The sequence below is a fragment of the Dreissena polymorpha genome, chromosome 16 (genome assembly GCF_020536995.1).
Source record: "Dreissena polymorpha isolate Duluth1 chromosome 16, UMN_Dpol_1.0, whole genome shotgun sequence".
Lineage (NCBI taxonomy): Eukaryota > Metazoa > Mollusca > Bivalvia > Myida > Dreissenidae > Dreissena > Dreissena polymorpha.
Window position 1 is genome coordinate 27,981,705 of NC_068370.1, and position 23,325 is coordinate 28,005,029.

Genomic DNA, 23,325 nt, shown 5'->3' on the forward strand with positions numbered 1-23,325 from the left:
CACTACGGATTTCCGGAAAGGATACATGGTGATGAAGGAGCCAATTTTATGTCCAGCATAATTCAAAAGATTTGTAAAAAAACTAGCAGGCATAGAGCAATCTCGGACTACTCCTTATCATGCAATGGGCAATGGAATGGTCGAGAGGTTTAACCAAACCTTAATACAAATGTTGGGAACATTAGAAGAAGATAAGAAAAGCAACTGGAAAGACTATGTAAGTGCAATGGTCCATGCATATAACTCTACTATTCACAATAGTACTGGGTTCTCACCATACTTCTTGATGTTTGGACGCCACCCACGGTTAGCAGTGGATGCGCTTCTAGGTCTCAACACAGACGATATTGATGCGAAGTACAAGAATGAGTACGCTCGAAAACTCCGTGAACGGTTAGCTTCTTCATACCACAAAGTTAAAGAGATTGCTAACAGGACTGCGGAAGTGACTAAGCGTCAATATGACATGAAGGCAAGAGCTGCTAAAATTCAACCTGAAGATCTTGTCCTGGTGCGATATGTTGCCCTAAAGGGTAAGCAGAAAATAGCTGATCGCTAGGAAGATACGCCGTATGTAGTTATAGGCCAACCTAATCCTGAAATTCCAGTCTACGACGTCAGGAGGGATGATCCCATAGCTCAACGTATACGTCGCCTTCGTCGCAATCTGTTATTGCCCTTTGGATTGGACTTAACCAGTAATGGCGGTATTCCGCAGTTATAAGACACGCACCAACAGAGTGAAGTGTAAGACATACCACGATATGTCATGCTGCAACGGAGAGCCAGAAGGTACAGTTTCACTTGACGACGAAAAATCGTGTGTTGACGAAGTTCCCGTTTTACGCCGTTCCGCTAGGAAACGAAATCCGCCAACACGGAGAACATCTAGTGATTTCGTGTAATGAGACAGTGAACCTTGTGAAATATGACAAACTGTATTATATAAACGTAACCGTTAGTGAAATCGGAGTGTGTTTTTTGTTTGTTTAATTGTGTTATAAAATAATAGAATATCGTTATTATGTATCACTTGTGTTTGTATTTTCATCATTAATATGCATGTCTTTAATAATTTGAATATTACTATAAGAAGCTTATTATATTCAAAATGTGATTTGAATATTACTATAAGAAGCTTATAATATTCAAAATGTGATGAATGTTTAAAATATATAGATGTTTCACTATATATGCGTTTGTTATTTAGTAGTCCTGGTAAAGCCGGTTCTGACATGCTCTTAGTTAAAAGTTTGAGCATATTTGCTTCAAATATATGAACCCTATTTATTTATAAGTTTTTCTAGGGGTTGATATTAATTTAAATGTCGAGACGCCATTTATACACCGGGGGGATATTGTCATAGGGTGATTACATCGATTTTATATTTTAAAAGTTCTCTCTTAGAAATCTTCTATGTTCCAAGCCACTATCTTTAAGTCGGCATTGTCAATTGGTATTAGTATTGTAGTTGTAGTATTGGTAGAGTTTAACCACTATTGTTATAGTTCATGCTTACACCATTTATGCGCACGAGCACGGGATTTTTTATGTGCGCAGCATTTAGCAGTTATATTTACATATATCTGCAGGTATTTCATATTATTATTATTATTATTATTAGTAGTAGTAGTAGTAGTAGTAGTAGTAGTAGTAGTAGTAGTAGTAGTAGTAGTAGTAGTAGTAGTAGTAGTAGTATTAATATATTGAAATAATATTGTGTTGTTAAACATGTCGATGCGGTTGCATTGTTTGCATTGATATATGTTTGCTATATTGAAGTGATTTATCATCTAATTCTTAACATTAATCCATTTATCTTCATATTATAATTTAATGCTATTGTTGCAGATTAATGTATATGTATTGTCTGCACGGGTAATTACATATAGAAACATCAACCGTTGTTGGTATTATTCTCCACCCACTACGGCTTGCGATATATATATAGTATAACTGAACTAAATATGAAATGTGTAACTTACTTTAATACGACTTATCACTGATATTGATACGACATGTATGACCGACTTCGTTACGGCATGTATCGCTGATATTGTTACGATATCTATAAATGATATCTATTAAGCATTATTAATTTATATAGATACGACATATATAACTGACTTTGATTCGATATTATTATTGATACCGGAACGACATTTATAACTGATCTCGATATTTATAAATAATATCGACAAGGCATTTTTAACTGACATCGATACGACATTATCTCCATGAAACGTGCTTTGCAGAACTTAATCCTACATTCAAAAGTGGTATCGATACGACATTAATCACTGATATCGATACCATATTTTTAAAAGTGATTGATACGGCATTTATAATTGATATCGACATGTGTATCTCAATACGACATGTGTAGCTTATTGTGATATGGCACGTATATAACTGATGACATTTATAACTGAACAGGCTAATCTGGGACGACACTTTACGCAAATGCATTATGTCCAGTTCTGTCATAACGCGACTCATTTATAACTCATTCCTTGTACCCAGGGCTTAAACGTCAAACAAGGACTTTTTAACAGTAATGGCATCCTATCAATGGAACGTTAATCCAGATTATCTTTTCTTTACTTTTACATAAAATGAAGTTGAGAGATCAACAAATGAGCTTTATGGAAACTGTTAAAATAAAGAAAGACTTGCATAAATTATTTCAATTAAACGAAAGAAAATCCCTTTAGGTATTTGTTAATGGTTTTGATCTGAAATCCGTTCAAAGTTCTATTGCATCTTAGCTCATCGAATAAATGTGTACATTAATTTTAAATCTCAGTTCAGAGAAATAAGGTGTAGATTAATTTTAAAATCCGGTACATCAATGCCGTTATAATTGAAAGAGAATCGAGCCATAATATTCTTCTGGGAAGCTTAAACTCAGCTAGATGCTACATCGCGGCGTTCCTTTATGTAAGTTTGAAAACGTTGTGCGGGTAAGATAGGCCGGATTATCAAGCAAAAAAGTAAGTTTTAAATTTGTGATACATTCTCAATTGAAACAGTACTGTTTTTTCAAGGATTTAATACGTATTGAAATATATCAATTGGTATGTAATAACTCTTTTAATGATTTAATACATATTGAATTATAAAAATAATATGTAATAACTTTATTTTTCGCAACATACATTTTACAAGTTCATCAGAGCACAGATTGCGAGGCATCGTCTTTTACCGTTGTAGCGCTGCTTTTTTTTCATGCGTATACTTCATTTAACCCATTTATGCCTAGTGGACTCTCACATCCTTATAGATGCGGCGTCTCAACAGGGTCTGCGCTGTTTGCTTAAATAAATGTACTAGACATCCTTAATTTTGGAAATAAGTTGATCCAAGTGAGAAGAATGGGGGAGTCCACTAGGCATAATGGGTTAAGACTGAAGAAAAGTAATTGTGCATTTGCATCAAAAAGACCACTTGTGAGCTCCATGTCAGCTAAATTTTAATAAAAATATATTAAACACGAATGCAGGAAAAAGCTAGCCATATGACTCAACACTTTATCAGAAGCCGGAGACAAAGCGTAGCCTTTAGCAATCGATAACTCAACGTAAAACATTTTGTTACGCATACCTTTTTACCTATGAGGTTCAGTTGGATTGTTTGTTGTTGGTCTACCGATATTCAAAATTTAGTTCGATCATACGCAGAATGGTAAAACAAGTTTATGCAGTTTTTTTGCTCTCGGCTCCAAAAGGTTCAATCTGACTTGTAGTTGTCAGGTTGAGAAAAGCTACTTCAGAACACGCATTAAATCAATTAACCATTAACCTATCAACCATTAACCAACCATTAACCATTAACTAACCATTAACCATTAACCATCGACCATTAACCATTAACAATTAACCAATATGTATTGACCATTAACTATTAGCCATTGACCATTAACCATTTACCAACCATTAACCTTTAACTATTAACCATTAACCATTGATCATTAACCAACTATCAACCATCATATATTATGCATTAACAACTATCATTAACCATTGACCATTAACCTTTGACTATTAACTATTGACCATTAACCATTGACCATTAACTATTAACCATTGACCATTGACCATTAACTATTAACCATTGACCATTAATCATTTACCATTGACCATTTAGCATTTAGCATTTATCATAATAACAATTATTATAATCATCATCATCATTTTCCTGATAGAGTCATTGTAAAGAATACATTGTTAGTTATAAACAGTGTGTATAAAAAATTACAGGTTTTTGCTTAATTTAAACCCAAGCAATTTGCTATATTTGAAATGTACAATCAATAAGGTAAAACAATTAAAATATTTAATAATAATAAATAATAATAAAAATTTTATAATAAAACATAAATAAAATAATATACAATAATAGTCTTGTAGTTTAGAACGTGAAACCGGAAATGAGCCAGCTAGCCCAAAATGAGTTGAATGCGCTAAGGGGAGCGGTGGGTCTCCGTCTGGATCAGCAGGGTGAGTTTCGGCGGAGGGAACAGGAAGTTGCGGCTATCGCCTCCAGGATCGCCAACATCGATAAATGACGCGCCAGTTTGAAAAACGTAAGTTTTCTTTAACGAAATAATCAAGCACAGAGTCGTTTATTGACGTAAACAAACAAACAAAGGCACGCGAAAAGCACGCCAGGCATCAGGTTGACATTGTAAAAAGTTGTGGAGTGATTGGTAAAAATGAATATAAAGCGTGCATGTGGTCTTTGAAATAACTTACACATGTCTTTACAATCGCTAAGATATAAATATTTAACTAGTTATCATTATGGTCAAAACAGTATTTCTAATATGCACAATTAAAATGACCTTTTTCTTCTTGTAATAAGGGTTAATTACGGAACTCAAGACATATGGCACATTTTGCTCGACTTTTCGAAAAAGAAGCAAGTTTATCTTGCCGCCACGGCGTCGGCGTCTTTTAGAAGCGTCCGTATCCAATCTAGGTTAACTTTTTCAGTAGGTTAGTTTCTCAGGAATGGCTTGAGGGATTTTATCGATCCTTGTTCTCTACATAGAAAAATTGTCTCATACGCCAAGTTTTGTAACTATGGTTTGATTTTTTTTTTCAAAATTATAAGCCATTTTAAACTTAAACATTTGCATTAACATACACAATTACAAATCATCCGGTCCGGTGAGACGCTTATCTTTGAACATGTTCTATTGAATACCGGAAGTGGTTTTGATTCGCGATCTGGGGAATTCAAGGCGCCCTCTGCGGGAATCTATCTCTTCTCAGTCACGGTTCGGGCACAGTTTCACAGAACTGTTTCCGCTGTCGTCGAGTAAAACGGCGGCATGTTGGCGCGTCTAACGTCCGGTTATGGGGCGATAGAGCGGGCAACGTCGTCAATGACGCTTGTGGCGGGGCTTCAGAGTGATGACGCCATCAGGGTGCGTCAGGCGGCCGATACATCCGGAGAATACTACGGCAATTGAAATACGGTGTTTTCGGGCGTAATGCTTGATTGAAGAAATATCATCAATCTATCAATATGTATGAACAACAGCGGTTAAATTACGAGATTGCTATTATAGCTGAAAAAATAAGTAGGTGGTTTATTAAGTTTTTAACCAGGTTTTCCGAAGGAAAAAAATGGTTATTAGATTGGCGAATGCGGGCGGGCTGGCGGGCTGGCGGGCTGGCGGGCTGGCTGGCGGGCTGGCGGGCTGGCGGGCGGGCGGAACAAGCTTGTCCGGGCCATAACTTTGTCGTTCATTGTGAGATTTTAAAATCATTTGGCACATTTGTTAACCATCATTAGACGGTGTGTCGCGCGAAAGAATCACGTCAATATCTCCAATGTCAAGGTCGCCACGACTAAAAATAGATTTATTTTAAAACAAACTTACAAAGGGGGTTAATTTTGTTTGTTCATTTCAAAAGTTCAGTTTGAGTTGTCTCCCTTTATCAGATTTTTTTTCACAATGAAAACCTGGTTTTGTGACAATTTTGTCCCTTGTTCATGTAAATGTTTAGTACGTATGATATATGTTTTTGATTTTGCATGCAAGCATTCATTTGCAGACCTTTTTGCAATATTTCGTGGTATAGCCTATTTAAAATACTACAATAGAGTATAATAAAATGTTACTTCAACTCTAACAAACAATGATACAGTTTAAGAAAACAAAATTTTCTGAAAAGAAACAAGGACAACAGTTGTCACATTGTATTCGAGCAGATATTTCTTTTATTCCTATGTGATGTTGCATTCCCTTTCATACTTACTGTATTCCCAGGCGCCAAAATAGCGATCTGACACGAGATGCCCAAAGTAATTTTATGAACATTAAGTTTAACATTTATGTTTGTCAAAAGGAATTCGGCACTTCATAATAAATATTATAAATACCATTGTGTAAAACGTATTGTAGTAATGAACATGACAATATAAAGATATAGTCAGTTTTCGACTGGTCTAAGGGAACATGGCTTTATCTAAAGTAAGTAGTCAATTACTACCACTAAAAGTACGAATGTCAATACAAATGAACTTTATTTGCAAGTACCAAGGCTGTCTTGTCCGGGAATAGCAATTTTGTAACGATGTTAAATTACCATACATTGTACAATTAGCAAAATAAATTATTTCATTGTGTACTTGAAACCATATTTTTTCTATATTACTTACACCAGATTATTATACCAACTATTGAGGTGCATAATAAAATTATTAAATTGTTTCTTTAGTAACATGCCTGCACGTGATGTGAATAACCGGTAATTGTTTTATAATTTACTTAAGAAATAATATTTTTCTATCATGGTTTGTTTTCGAATAACCCACAGTAAGGAGTGTAGATGCGTAGGAATTAAATCACGAGTGCGAAGCACGAGTGATTTGATAACACGCATCTATACTCCTTAACTGTGGAAACACATATTTACCATGCCATATAAATCAACTATTGAAAGCACACTGAGAAATTTTCAATATAAATACATCCATAGAATTATAGCTACAAATAAATATCTCTTTAAATGCAAATTATCAAACTCAAATCTGTGTGACTTCTGCAGTTAAAACATTGAAACTATAGAACATCTTTTTGGGAGTGCAAACACATCCAGCCTATTTGGAATCAATTAATATCTTTTCTTGAACAACATCAACTTAACGTTAAACTATCTTTCTTAAATGTAAGTTTCGGAATTAACTCATTGAAATCAATAGACTGTAATAATATTGTGAATTTTATGGTTATATTGATGAAATATTTTATCTTAAACATGAAGCACAAAAAAGTACCAAATTTTAATTGCTTTGTCCATAGTCTTAAACTAAAAATCAAGATTGAGAAAGAAATAGCCCTCAGTTATGACACACTATAAATCTTTGAACAAAAATGGACTCGGATTAAATTCTCATGATGTTTTGTCCACTTATATACATTTCACTCTAATGTTAGTTTATCTCTCTAAAATAGTTTTGTTTATTTTTTTTTATTTTTTTTTTCAATCTGACAAGATCATTGTGAATATACAACAAAACACACAAGTCCAGTATGCTTTCTTCCGACTTTATACAACTCATCATTTTTAACCAGGTTTTCCGAAGGAAAAAACTGGTTATTAGATTGGCGAATGCGGGCGGGCTGGCGGGCTGGCGGGCTGGCGGGCTGGCGGGCGGGCGGAACAAGCTTGTCCGGGCCATAACTATGTCGTTCATTGTCAGATTTTAAAATCATTTGGCACATTTGTTCACCATCATTGGACGGTGTGTCGCGCGAAATAATTACGTCGATATCTCCAAGGTCAAGGTCACACTTTGAGTTCAAAGGTCAAAAATGGCCATAAATGAGCTTGTCCTGGCCATAACTATGTCATTCATTGTGAGATTTTAAAATCATTTGGCACATTTGTTCACCATCATGGGACGGTGTGTCGCACGAAAGAATCACGTCAATATCTCCAATGTCAAGGTCGCCACGACTAAAAATAGATTTTTTTTAAAACAAACTTACAAAGGGGGTTAATTTGTTTGTTCATTTCAAAAGTTCAGTTTGAGTTTTCTCCCTTTATCAGATTTTTTTTTCACAATGAAAACCTGGTTTTGTGACAATTTTGTCCCTTGTTCATAACTATTCCTCTGTTGTTCTTTTCTTTTCTCTCTAAAAAAAATAAATATATATTAGCATATCTTGTAAAACATGTCTGCACTTTATTGCTTTGTACAATCACTATGTTGTATGATCATATACATGTTTACATTGTATGTATGATATTGAATAAAAAAAAGGATATAGCACTACTACCAAATAGTTCATCACAATCTATTCGTACAATACATTCTATATGATTATAATAACAATAAGCATTAATACGGTTACTACATTGGCGTTTTATAATAATGCTATCTAATTTACGGGCAAAAGCTTATTTGATGTATGTTTGTTAATATGACGTGGGCAATATATATCTGCGAATAATCGTGAAAGAAAAACATATAAAATCTTTACAAAACAAAATGTTATTGACCAAAAAATAAAAAAATGTAGTTTGATGATTTAAACAAAAAAATTGTTTTGCAGTTAGGCGTTCGATATAACAACCTGCTTGACTGTTTTCAAACACGAGAATATGAATTTGTATTACGTTTACTTAAAAAAAAGTCAGAATTTTAAAAAAATCACTTAAAAATTAGAACAATCAGAAACTTGTAAGGCATTCATATTAAGAGATTGGGCATTACCAAATCGCTGCCCCACAAAATACCTTTTATCTATCTTAATATGTTTCCATTTACAGAGGTGGGATATAATATGGAATAAACACGAAATTAATACTATTTCAGACATAGTCCGTGCGGTGCGCAAATATGTGTTCTGTATATTCCCTCATTCACATTTCAGAAGCAAAAGGCGGAATCAGATATCATGAATATTTGTTTTCAGTCTGATAGTGTAGTAAAACTTCCATATATGGTAGTGTAACGTTCCGATCATGAATGAGGTCAACTGGTTCGTTACTTGGTTTTTCAAATGTCATTGGGGTCAAATATATACATACGTCGTAGATTACCACAACACCATTTTACGCACCAAGTATTTGAACCATACCCCTATTAGAGGAGAGTATTTTACAATATATTTACCATTTGACCAATGTGGAAATAGATCTTATGCCATATACGCTATCGTGCAGTCTGGCAAGGCGCAAACATACAAACAATTTTCGTTGAAGGCAATATTTCAATAAAATATGTTGCACATTAAGTGTGTGATTTGTGGTAACTAAAAATCTTACATAATTTTACATTAATTGATTACATTATTTAAATCGGTTACTGTTTTTTGCTTTAATGTACGAAGTTTACGGTTTTGATACCTAAGCTTTTGATTTAAATCCGTTATATTTGTTGGCGTTGATGAAATTTAAAGTGCAATGAAGTGAAGTAGAACTCTTTAGTAAATACACTAGTCATCCTCGATCTGTAAATCAACTTACATGCTTCATAAGGTAAGGTCTGTTTAATAGTGTGTCTGTAGGTCAGAAGCCGAGCAATGGCGAATGGTCATGATTGTGCAAAAAATGGTCGCAGCAGGGTTGAACGAAATACACATGGTAGTTAAAAAGGAGGTACCTACGTAAATAGTAAGGTCATATATATATATATATATATATATATATATATATATATATATATATATATATAATTATCTCCCTGTTAATACACACATATATTCATGATTTCACTGTATCTTCTTGATCCAACGGATTTCCGCGGTGTTTCTAACATAGTGTGAGGGTAGTTAAGAATCCTTATCGGATCTTGCCCTAATACAACTATGGTTTCATGTTTGTAAATAAGTGTTTATGTATGTAACATTGTCCATTCTGTGTATGTAAAAATTGTTCCCACGTCGAGATGTGTTGCGGTGTAAGTGCGAGATATATAACTGTGAATGAACCATCCTTTTTGGGGGATGGGGATTTCATAGTATGTATGCCTCGTTCTGCACCGTAGCTAGGCGCACACGCCGAAGTCTCAAATGGGAATATGTATGTCTGTTTGTATGTCTGTGTATCTGGTTGTTCACACACCTTTCTCCCTATATATAAATTATCGACTGTGAACGAGTATCTATTAATAGATCCCAAAAATAGGAAATGACGTTGTTGTGAAATATAATTATCTCCCAGTTAATACACAAATATATTCATGATTTCACTGTATCTTCTTGATCCAACGAATTTCCGCGGTGTTTCTAACATAGTGTGAGGGTAGTTTAGAATCCTTATCGGATCTTGCCATAATACAACTATGGTTTCATGTTTGTAAATGAGTGTTTATGTATGTAACATTGTCCATTCTGTGTATGTAAAAATTGTTCCCACGTCGAGATGTGTTGCGGTGTAAGTGCGAGATATATAACTGTGAATGAACCATCCTTTTTGGGGGATGGGGATTTCATAGTATGTATGCCTCGTTCTGCACCGTAGATAGGCGCACACGCCGAAGTCTCAAATGGGAATATGTATGTCTGTTTGTATGTCTGTGTATCTGGTTGTTCACACACCTTTCTCCCTATATATATATATTATATATATAATATATATATATATATATATATATAGGCTTGACCTTGAAATAGGGTCCACGTTTAGGTTTCGAAAATCTGCGTTTAGGTTTCGAAAAATGCTCATAACTTCTATGTCCCTTGAGATATAACCTTCATATTTGGTATGCATGTGTATATGGACAAGGCCTTTCCATACGCACACAATTTTTTACCCCTGTGACCTTGACTTTGAACTTAGGGTCAGCGTTTAGGTTTCGAAATCTGTGTTTAGGTTTCGAAATATGCTCATAACTTCTATGTCCATTGAGATATAACCTTCATATTTGGTATGCATGTGTATATGGACAAGGCCTTTCCATACGCACACAATTTTTTTACCCCTGTGACCTTTGCCTTGAAGTTAGGGTTCGGGTTTAGGTTTCGAAATCTGTGTTTAGGTTTCGAAAAATGCTCATAACTTCTATGTCCCTTGAGATATAACCTTCATATTTGGTATGCATGTTAATATGGACAAGGCCTTTCCATACGCACACAAATTGTGACCACTGTGACCTTGACCTTGAACTTAGGGTCCGCGTTTAGGTTTCAAAATCTGCGCTTAGGTTTCGAAAAATGCTATAACCTTCTATCAAAGCGTTTATAGGGGGCGTATGTGACAGCTCTTGTTTTTAGCACAGGTGAGGTTTTGTGACTGGTCTTTGTCTGTCGTCCGTCCGTCCACATTTGTTCGTTCGTAAACACTCTAGAGGCCACATTTATTGTCCGATCTTCATAAAACTTGGTCAGAAAATTTGTCCCAATGATATCTCGATCGAGTTTGAAACTGGGTCATGCTGGGTCAAAAACTAGGTCACTAGGTCAAAAAAAGGAAAAAGCTTGTAAACACTGTAGAAGTCACATTTAATGTCCAATCTTCATGTACATTTGTCTATATGTCTGTCTTTATGATATGTTGGTTGAGTTCAAAACTGGTTCAGGTCCATTGAAAAACATGGTTGCCAGTGGGCGTGGAAGTTTTCCTTATATGGCTATAGAGAAACCTTGTTAACACTCTAGAAGTCACAATTTTTGCCCAATCATCATGAAAGTTAATCAAAACATTGGTTTTATTGATATGTCAGGACGAATTCGAAAATGGTACAGATCGGTGAAAAAACATGGCCGCCAGTGGGCAGGGCATTTTTCTCTATATGTATATAGTGAAAACATGTGAACACTCTAAAAATCACATTGTTTGCCCAATTTTCATGAACTTTGGTCAGAACATTTGTTTCCTTGATACGAGAGTTGAGTTGGAAAATGGTTCTGGTCAGTTGAATAACATGGCTGCAGGTGGGGGGGGGGGCAGTTTTCTTATATTTATATAGTAATAAAAGCTTGTGAACACTCTAGAAGTCACATTTTTTGCCCAATCATCATGAAACTTGGTGAATAGATTTGTTTTATATATATCTCAGATGAGTTTGCAAATGGTCTCGATGAGTCAATAAACATGGCTGCCAGGGGGTTGGGCAGTTTTCCTTATGTGACTATATAGAGAGAAACCTTTTGATCGAAACCTATAGAAGTCACATTTTTGCCTAATCATCGTGAAACTTAGTCAATGCATTGGTTTTATTGATTTCTTGGACAAGTTGAAAAATGGCTCAGATCGGTGAAACACACTGTTTAGCTCACCTGATTGCTCAGGTGAGGTTTTAGGATTGGTCTTTGTCCGCTGTCCGTCCGTCCACATTTGGTTTGTTAACACTCTAGCATTCACATTTCTCAAGTATTCTTTATCAAAGTTGCTGAAAGATCTCAGTCAAGTTTGATGATGAGCAAAATCACATAATTAATGCCATTATTATTGCCCTTAGATTGTCCAAATTTTCATTATATTATACAAAACCCTTGTAAGCTAAGTTTGATGTTTGGTAATGGGGGGTCAACTCAAAATATAGGTCACCATTTCAAATCTAAACAAAAACACTCCCTACGCCAGAGTTTTGGTTCAATAATGATGAAACTTGACCAGGATGTTTGTCTGGTCAATATCTAGGTCATGTTTAACATTAGGTAAAGATTGAACGAACCGACTCCTGTCAGGTGAGCGAACTAGGGCCATTTTGGCCCTCTTGTTATGTTTTATGTTTGTTTGTGTTAGAATTACTATGTATACGAATACATTGTAATTACTGGTTCTACTGGCTGTAATAACCATACTCAGGAAAATACTTGATTCATTGTTCATTTATCTTGTTGTATGCATGTCTCTATGTGTTTAAATTAATATGTATAAGTATACATTGTAAGTACTGGTTCTACTGGTTGTAATTAACCATACCCAGGAAAATACTTGATTCATTGTTAATTTTTCTTGTTCTATGTATGTCTCTTTTTGTTACACTCCCATTACCATTGATAATGGGGGCTATATATGAGTCACTTTGTCGGTCGGTCGGTCTGTCTATCTGTCCCGAAATTTCATCCGATCTTCACCAAACTTGGTCACAAGTTGTATCTAGATGATGTCTAGGTAACGTTTTTTTTTGAATATGGGTCTTGCCGGGTCAAAAACTAGGTCACGGGGTCACTTAGTGTGTTTTAAACCGAAAGTTTGTCCAGACCTTAACTATGTAATTTATCATTAGATTTTAATATAACTTGGTACATTTGTTCACCAGCATGAGACGGTGTGTTGTGTGAAAAAAGTATGTCGATATCTCCAAGGTCAAGGTCACACTTGGAGTTCAAATGTCAAATGCTTGTTCGGGCCATAACTTTATCATTTATTGTGATATTTTAAAATTATCTGGCAATTTTTGTCACCATTATTGGACGGTGTGTCTCTCGAAAGGATTACGTCGATATCTCCAACGTCAAGGTCACTTTTTATGTCCCCCACTACAGTAGTGGGGGACATATTGTTTTTGCCCTGTCTGTTGGTCTGTTGGTCTGTTGGTCTGTCTGTTGGTCTGTTGGTCTGTTTGCGCCAACTTTAACATTTTGCAATAACTTATGTTATATTAAAGATAGCAACTTCATATTTGGCATGCATGTGTATCTCATGAAGCTGCACATTTTGAGTGGTGAAAGTTCAAGGTCAAGGTCATCCTTCAAGGTCAGAGGTCAAATATATGTGGCCAAAATCGATCATTTTATGAATACTTTTGCAATATTTAAGATAGCAACTTGATATTTGGCACGCATGTGCATCTCATGGAGCTGCACATTTTGAGTGGTGAAAGGTCAAGGTCATCCTTCAAGGTCAGAGGTCAAATATATGTGGCGCAAATTACTTATTTTATGAATACTTTTGCAATATTGAAGATAGCAACTTGATATTTTGCATGCATGTGTATCTCATGGAGCTGCACATTTTGAGTGGTGAAAGGTCAAGGTCAAGGCCATCCTTCACAAGGTCAAGGTCATCTTTCAAGGTCAAACATCATATAGGGGGACATTGTGTTTCACAAACACATCTTGTTTAGTTCAAAGATCAAAGGTGGTCATAAATGAGCTTGTCCGGGCAATAACTATGTCGTTCATTGTGAGATTTTAAAATCATTTGACACATTTCTTTACCATCATTGGAAGGTGTGTCACGCGAAAGAATTACGTCGATATCTTCAAGGTCAATGTCACACTTTAAGTTCAAAGGTAAAAAAAGGCCATAAAAAAGCTTGTCCGGGCCATAACTATGTCGTTCATTGTGAGATTTTAAACTCATTTGGCACATTTGTTAACCATCATTGGACGGTGTGTCACGCGAAAGAATTACGTCGATTTTACCAAGGTCAAGGTCACACTGAGTTCAAAGGTCAAAAATGGCCATAAATGATCTTGTCCGGGCCATTACTATGTCATTCGTTGTGAGAATTTACGCGGTACATTTGTTCACAATCATTGAACGATGTGTCATGTGAAAGAATTACCTTGATATCTCCAAGGTCGCACTTGGAGTTCAAAAGCCAAAAATTGCAATAAATGAGCTTGTCCGGGCCATAACTATGTCATTCATTGTGAGATTTAAAATGACTCTGTACATTAATTGTGTTCACAGTAATTGGACAGCGTGTCATGCGAAAGAATTCAAGAGTTCAAAGGTCGAAATGGCCATAAATGATAATGGCATAATAATTCTTAGATTCTCTTGTTTTGTGAAGACAGCATGCAAAATAGTTTGTGTCAATGCGGCACGTGGGGGTATACGTCACATCTGTGACAAAGCTCTAGTTTAAATTAATATGTATAAGTATACATTGCAAGTACCTGTTCTACTGGTTGCAATAACCATACCCAGGAACAAACTTGATTTCTTGTTTCATTTTTAAACATTATTATTTATTAGTACTGGTTATATTTACTACCCAGGATTTTTTTCTAAAAATAAAAATTATTGCACAGTGTGTAATAATAGTACAGACAGTCACTTGTTGTTATCAATATCGCATTGAGCTAAGCGAAAAGATTTGTTTGGGTTAACTTGGATCTACCTGTTGGCCATCTAAAGATATTACTATCAGTAAATGTTCACCCTTGCACCACGATGGGGTCGGTAGACAAGCAAGGGGCTAGAGCCAGTCGATTACCGGTCCAAATTAAGGGGAATCAAGAGTTCAACAAATCACAGAGTTAATCAAAATGAAAAAAAAAAGAGAACAAGCAAAACAAATGTATGCTAACTACTGGTTGGCCGCACCATCAGACCCTGCGGGGGATGCCTAACCATATTATTTTAGTTAAAAAAAAACATCAAAAAAGTTAGTCTGTGCAGTCAGTCCTGTGCGGAATGCACAGGTTATTCTAAAACGACATTTTATGCCAAATTATGCCTTACCATCATGTTTTATTGCAAAAACATAAACAAGTTAGCCTATGTTATCGGCCTGTGCGGAGTGCAAAGTCTAATCTGGAAAGATATTTAACGCATAAATATGCCTATCCATCATGTTTTATTCCAAAACAATAAATAAATAAATTCGCGTGTGTACGCTTACCCGTGACGACACTTGACACAATGTAATAATAAATAATACATTTTCCGACAATTTCATTGGCTGCTTCAGGGTTAGCTACTGCAAGACCAGCACGCTAGCTCCGTGCTCAGTTAGATCCACCGTATACTTCGAGGATATAACATCTTTATTATTTCGTTTTCATCATTTATTATATATAAATATTACAAAATATAACATAATGGAAAACCAGGCGGAACGGCATTCCGATGACAAGGTACGTTTGTTATATTTTGTAACATTGTCCATTGCGTTAATGATAGGGTTAGTTTAGAGTATTAGATAACTTAATTATTATATTGCTAGGCCGTTATCCCACACATTTCGTTATACAAAGCGTAACGTAAACAAATACTCATTATTAAATAAAAAAGCTTATTATTAAAATAACTTGTTATTCACAATCTACATAAACATCATATTTATATATTTCAACCGACGTCTATTGCTTAACTTACGTTTTTGTCATTGTATTTGTATAATATTGTTGTTAACGCTTGCATCTCATTCATTAAATCCGCCATTTCATATAACGTTCATTAGGTAGATATTTTTACTTTAACGGTCGTCACGTGTCATTGATGTCACGGCCGAAAAAGTATAAATAGCGGTTTCAAAAATAAACAAGTTTCAGTTTGGAATATTGATTTGAATAGTTAACAACCGGTCAAGATAAATTATTTAACATTATTATTAAACAATAAACATATTATTATAAACCAACTACAGAATAAGATGCAGGTACGGATATTTAATTGTTGATTGCATATGATATTTATGAATAAATGCTTTTGTTGTAATAGAATTGATAAGGAAAGTGAAAATGAAAGTAAAAGTAGAAATTTTAAATTAATTCTTTTTTATACTCCTACAAACGAAGTTTAGGGGGTATATAGGAGTGAGCTTGTCTGTCTGTCTGTCTGTTGGTCCGTATTAAGTGTCCGCTCTCGAATTCAAGTAGTTTTCATCCGATCTTCACCAAACTTGGTCAGAAGATGTATCTAGATGATGTCTAGGCCAAGTTAGAACATGGACCTTGCTGGGTAAAAAACTAGGTCACGGGGTCACTGAGTGCGTTTTAAACATTCAGCATGTTGTCCGCTCTCTAATTCAAGTAGTTTGCATCCGATCATCACCAAACTTGGTCAGAAGTTGTATCTCGATGATGTCTAGGCCAAGTTCGAACATGGGCCTTGCCGGGTTAAAAACTAGGTCACGGGGCCACTTAGTGCGTTTTAAACATTCAGCATGTTGTCCGCTCTCTAATTAAAGTAGTTTTCATCCGATCTTCACCAAACTTGGTCTGAAGTTGTATCTACATGATTTGTAGGCCAAGTTCGAACATGGGCCTTACCGGGTCAAAAACTAGGTCACGGGGTCACTTGGTGCGTTTTAAACATTCAGTATGGTGTACGCTCTCTAATTATACCCCCACAAACGAAGTTTAGGGTGTATATAGGAGTGAGCTTGTCTGTCTGTCGGTCTGTCCGTATTAAGTGTCCGCTCTCTAATTCAAGTAGTTTTCATCCGATCTTCCCCAAACTTGGTCAAAAGTTGTATCTAGATAATGTCTAGGCCAAGTTTCGAACATTGGCCTTGCTGGGTGAAAAACTAGGTCACGGGGTCACTTAGTGCGTTTTAAACATTCAGCATATTGTCCGCTCTCTAATTCAAGTAGTTTTCATCCGATCTTCACCAAACTTGGTCAGAAGTTGTATCTAGATGATGTCTAGGCCAAGGTCGAACATGGGCCTTGCCGGGTCAAAAGCTAGGTTACGGGGTCATTTCGTGTGTTTTAAACATTCAGCATGTTGTCCGCTCTCTAATTCAAGTAGTTTTCATCCGATCTTCACCAAACTTGGTCAGAAGTTGTATCTAGATGATCTTAAGGCCAAGTCACTTAGTGTGTTTTAAACCTCACCATTTTGTCCGCTCTCTTATTCAAGTAGTTTTTATCAAATCTTCACCGAAATTGGTCAGAAGTTTTATCTTGATAATGTCTAGGGCAAGTTTGAATATGGATCATGCCGGTTCAAAACAAGGTCACGGGGTTAATTAGTGCGTTTTAAACATTCAGCATTTTGTCCGCTCTCTAATTCAAGTAGTTTTCATCTAATCTTCACCAAACTTGGTCAGAAGTTGTATCTAGATGACGTCTAGGTCAAGTTTGAATATGGGTCATGCCTGGTCAAAAACTAGATCACGAGGTATCTTAGTGCGTTTTAAACCTCACCATGTTGTCTGCTCTCTAATTCAAGTAGTTTTCCTCCAATCCTCACCAAACTTGTTCACAAGTTTTATCTAAATGATCTCTAGGACAAGTTTGATGATGGGCCATTCCGGGCCTAAAAATAGGTCACGGGGTCACTTAGTGCGTTTTATGCCCCTTGAACATAGGTTCTGGGGGCATATTTAAATCGCACCGTCCGTTAGTCAGTTAGTCAGTCAGTCAGTCAGTCCGTTAGTCCGTCCGGATTAGTTTCCGCTCAATGAGTCCAGCAATTGTCATCAGATCTTCACCAAACTTTATGAAAATACGTAAGGCAATAACACCTAGGTCAAGTTCGATAATCGGCCAAATTGACCCAGACACTCTTGAGTTACGGCCCTTGAATCATCGTAGAATTGGGTTTTTTCTTGTTTCCGCTCTATAACTCGAGCAATTGTCATCAGATCTTCACGAAACTTCATGAAAATGTGTAAGGCAATAACATCTAGGTCAATTTTAATAATTGGCAAAATTCACCCAGACATTGCTGAGTTACAGCCCTTGAATCATCGTAAGATTGGGTTTTATCTGGTTTCCGCTCAATAACTCTAGCAAATGTCATAGGATCTTTGCCACACTTCATGAAAATGTGTAAGGCAATAACATCTAGGTCAAAATCGATAATTGGCCAAATCGACCCAGACACTCCTGAGTTACGACCCTTGAATCATCGAAAAATTGCGTTTATTCTCGTTTCAGCTCAATAACTCGAGAAATTGTCATAGGATCTTCGCCACACTTCATAAAAATGTGTTAAGCAATAAGATCTAGGTCAAGTTCGATAATTGGCCAAATTGAACCAGACACTCTTGAGTTACGGCCCTTGAATCATCGAAAAATTGCGGTTTTTCTCATTTCCGCTCAATAACTCGAGCAAATTTCATAGGATCTCCGCCACACTTCATGAAAATGCGTAAGGTCATAAGATCTAGGTCAAGTTCGATAATCAGCCAAATTGACTAGGACACTCCTGAGTAACGGTCCTTGAATCATCGGAAAATTGAGTTTTTGTCCTTATGTTATGAAGTTGTGCATGTTGGATTGTGATTGTCCTATATTAAAACTGAACTTTGTTATGCCCCCGGTAGGGTGGCATATAGCAGTCGCACTGTCCGTCCGTCTGTCTGTCCGTCGCACTTTTGCGTTTAGGTTTCGAAAAAGCTAATAACTTCTATGGCGCTTCAGATGTAACCTTCATATTTGGTATGCATGTGTATATGGACAAGACTTTTCCATACGCACACAAATTTTGAGCCCTTTAACTTAAACTTAGAGTCCGCGTTTAGGTTTCGAAATCTGCGTTTTGGTTTAGAAAAAGCGTTTTTTGGGGGCATATGTCTTCCGATGGAGACAGCTCTTGTTTAACATTCAGCATGGTGTCCGCTATCTAATTCAAGTAGTTTACATCCGATCTTCACCAAACTTGGAAAGAAGTTTTATGGAGATGATCTTTGGACCAAGTTGGAACCTGGGTCTTTCTGGGTCAAAAACTAAGTCAAGGGGTCACTTAGTGCGTTTTAAAAATTGAGCATGGTATCCGCTGTTTTTTTGTAAAGACGACATGCAAAATATTATGTGTCAATGCGGCATGTGGGGTATTTGTCACGTCTGTGACAAAGCTCTAGTTCAAGTAGTTTTCATCCGATCTTCACCAAACTTGGTCAGAAGTTGTATCTAGATGATCTAAAGGCCAAGTTCGAAAATGGGCCTTGCCGGGTCATAAACTAGGTCACGGGGTCACTTATTGCGTTTTTTTAAATTCAGCATGGTGTCCTCTCTCTTATTCAAGTAGTTTTCATCCGATCTTCACCAAACTTGGTCAGAAGTTTTATCAAGATGATCTGAAGAACAAATTCGAAGATGGGCCATGTCAGATCAAAAACTAGGTCACAGGGTCACTTAGTACGTTTTACACATTGAGCATGGTGTCCGCTTTCTATTTCAAGTAGTTTAAATCCGATCTTCACCACACTTGGTCAGAAGTTGTAACTAGATGATGTGTAGGTCATGTTCGAACATGGGCCATGCCGGGTCAAAACTAGGTCACGGGGTCACTTAGTGTGTTTTAAACCTCACCATGTTGTCCGCTCTCTTATTCAAGTAGTTTTTATCAAATCTTCACCAAAATTGGTCAGAAGTTGTATCATGATAATGCCTAGGGCATGTTTGAATCTGGGTCATGCCGGGCCAAACAAGGTCACGGGGTCACTAATTGCGTTTTAAACATCACAATGTTGTCCGCTTTCTAATTCAAGTAGTTTTCATCCAATCTTCACCAAACTTGGTCAGAAGTTCTATCTAGATGATGTCTAGGTCAAGTTTGAATATGGGTCATGCCGGGTCAAAATCTAGGTAACGGGGTATCTTAGTGCGTTTTTCACCAAACTTGGTTAGAAGTTTTATGGAGATGATCTTAAGACCAAATTAGAACATGGGCCTTTCTGGGTCAAAAACTTGTTCAAGGGTTCACTTAGTGCGTTTAAAAAATTGAGCATGGTGTCCGCTGTTTTTAGCTCATCTAAGCACAACGTGCTCATGGTGAGCTATTGTGATCGCCTTTTGTCCGTCGTGCGTGTGCGTCGTGCGTCGTCAACATTTACCTTGTTAACACTCTAAAGGTCACATTTATTGTCCAATCTTCATGAAACTTGGTCAAAACATGTGTCTCAATAATATCTTGGACGAGTTCGAAAATGGTTCCGGTTGGTTGAAAAACATGGCTGCCAGGGGGCGTGGCAGTTTTCCTTATATGGCTATAGTAAAACCTTGTTAACACTCTAGAAGTCACATTTTTAGTCCAATCTGCATGAAACTTGGTGGGAACATGTGTCCCAATAAAATCTTGGACAAATTAAAAATTGTTCCGGTTGGATGAAAAACATGGGCACCAGGGGGCGGGGCAGTTTTCCTAATATGGCTATAGTAAAACCTTGCTAAAACTCTAGAAGTCACATTTATTGTCCAATCTTCATGAAACTTGGTCAGAACATGTGTCCCAATAATATCTTGAAAAATTTCGAAAATGGTTCCACTTGAATGAAAAACATGGCCGCCAGGGGGCGTGGCAGTTTACCTTATATGGCTTTAGTGTATAGTAAAACCTTGTTAACACTCTAGAAGTCACATTTATTATCCAATCTTCATGAAACTTAGTCAGAACATTTTTTCTAACGATATCTTGGATGAGTTTGAAAATGGTTCTGGTCTGTTGAAAAACATGGCTGCCAGGGGGCGGGGCAGTTTTCCTTATATGGCTATAGTAAAACCTTGTTAACACTCTTGAAGGTACATAAAAAACCATTGAATTTGACAAAATGATGTTTTACAACCCTTACTTATCATTAATACTTCTCAGGTGAGCGACCAGGGCCACCATGGCCCTCTTGTTTGTGAAGACGACATGCAAAATATTATGTGTCATTGCGGCATGTGGGGGTATTCGTCACGTCTGTGACAAAGCTCTAGTTTTCTTTGTTATACGGCTTAACAATATTATAATTTAATATTAAGTAACTGCATTATAATGAGCATACTTTTATTTCAGAAAAAGGCCCACAACCGGCGGCGAAGAGACAACGAGCTCTTGAGCAGCCCGACCAGCAGTAAGTTGCTGTAATATAAGATGACATGTGTGTTGTAATATAACTTCAGGTTTGCCAATGTTTAGCTATGGATGTTTATTAGTGCTAAAGTTTAAGTATAAAATGGCGTTTTACATTTGTTCCTTTTCAGGTCATCCTCCGGGTTCAAGCCATATCAGAGATTCCGGATTCTGGAAACTCAGCGTGAGGAGATTACGGCGTCATATGTGCAACTTACACTCGACACCGCACCTGAACCCGCCCCGGAGCTTCACACCGTGTTCGGCATACCAAAGAAGTGCGCCGCATCGGCCATATTCGACTACAATTAACTCCCTGGGCCATCAGGATTAGGGTTAGACGACGCACCTGTCCCCGCCCCGGAAGTACCCGGGCCTTCCCAGGACGCCCTTATAAGATACCAGTGGAAATAGTAAGTTAAGCTGCTGATTTCATTACTTATATTATCAATGCCTATTGCAGGTCCTATATGTAGATACAACATATAAAAAAATAAAATAAATCATATAATGATATCGAATATACACGTGTTTTAATCATTTTCAGCAGTGGACAGAGTCATCCTCCAGCGATGAAGACATGCAGGTACCAGTGGTCTCTAGAGTGGTCCCTGCGTCCAAGCCCGAGAAGCCCACACAAAAGAAAAAACCAGTAGAAATAGTACGTTAGGCTGCTGATTTCATTACTTGCATTAGATTTCTTAACTTTAAAAAAAAATTACAACGGATTTGTGCTCAGACACATGACGGCATATAGGCTTATATATATATATATATATATATATATATATATATATATATATATATATATATATATATATACAAAGTAAAACAAGTTAAAATAAATCATATATGACATCGAATATACAAGTATTTTATTCATTTTCAACAGTGGATGGAGTCATCTTAATCATCAGAAACGAGTGGTGAGTGGTCGGGAACTAACTTCAGTGTCTCGACAGATTGTTCTCAGGAAGAGGTATTCGAAGACTTTGCACTCGTTCTGTCCTCGTCCACTGACGAGGAGGTCCAGGCCCCCGTTGAGGAGGTAGTCCTGTCCTCGTCCACTGACGAGGAGGTCCAGGCCCCCGTTGAGGAGGCAGTCCTGTCCTCGTCCACTGACGAGGAGGTCCAGGCTCCCGTTGAGGGGGGAGTCCTGTCCTCGTCCACTGACGAGGAGGTCCAGGCCCCCGTTGAGGAGGTAGTCCTGTCCTCGTCCACTGACGAGGAGGTCCAGGCCCCCGTTGAGGAGGTAGTCCTGTCCTCGTTCACTGACGAGGAGGTCCAGGCCCCCGTTGAGGAGGTAGTCCTGTCCTCGTCCCACCCCGGGGTCCCAGGAACAGATTAAGCTCTGCAGAGACTCTTTCGATCTCAACAGTGTTTGCAGACGACATCATTCAGTCAGCCAACACGGATTCCACTGTGCCCATTGCAGTTGTAAGTACTAAGCGTACAGCTGCGATGGATAAACTCACTGAGCAGCAAATCCGCGAGAAGATACGCAACTTGGTCAACTTGCCATTCATGGTTATAACCCTAGGTTTCAGGGTTAGCTACGGCTATAAAAGCCCGCTAGCCCCAGGGTTAGATTTAGATGCACCGAAAACTTCGAGGCGTCAACATGGAAAACCAGGAGAGAGATGCCGAGGACAAGGTACATTTGTTATATTTGGTACCATTGCAATTGGGTTAATGTTAGGGTTAGTTTAGTATTTAGTATTAGATAATTTAATTATTATATTATATTTTAATATTAAGTAACAGCATTACAATGAGCATATTGGGTGCATAATTTTATTTCAGAAAAAGCCCAGACACACCCCGAGGCCCTCATACAGAGGCCGGGCGATCACGTCAAGCGGCAATACAAGTTGTCAGCAGAGGATACCA

General features: G+C 37.1%; 1 protein-coding gene across 1 annotated transcript; it reads left to right on the forward strand.

Annotated features, from left to right (window-relative positions):
• The first annotated feature begins 701 nt into the window (after nucleotides 1-701).
• Nucleotides 702-22,783, forward strand: LOC127861731 (probable serine/threonine-protein kinase kinX). The gene is made up of 5 exons (XM_052400415.1): nucleotides 702-792; nucleotides 21,379-21,436; nucleotides 21,567-21,713; nucleotides 22,006-22,096; nucleotides 22,409-22,783. The coding sequence occupies exons 1-5, from the start codon at nucleotides 702-704 to the stop codon at nucleotides 22,781-22,783; spliced, it is 762 nt and encodes a 253-aa protein (XP_052256375.1).
• The last annotated feature ends 542 nt before the right edge of the window (nucleotides 22,784-23,325 follow it).

Bases quoted from the DNA above. Each gene is read 5' to 3' on its own strand.
- LOC127861731 (XM_052400415.1), top strand. From the start codon at position 702: ATGGCGGTATTCCGCAGTTATAAGACACGCACCAACAGAGTGAAGTGT. The intron at 793-21,378 runs GTACAGTTTCAC...CTTTTATTTCAG, and splicing joins CTGCAACGGAGAGCCAGAAG to AAAAAGGCCCACAACCGGCG. The intron at 22,097-22,408 runs GTACGTTAGGCT...GATTGTTCTCAG, and splicing joins AGAAAAAACCAGTAGAAATA to GAAGAGGTATTCGAAGACTT.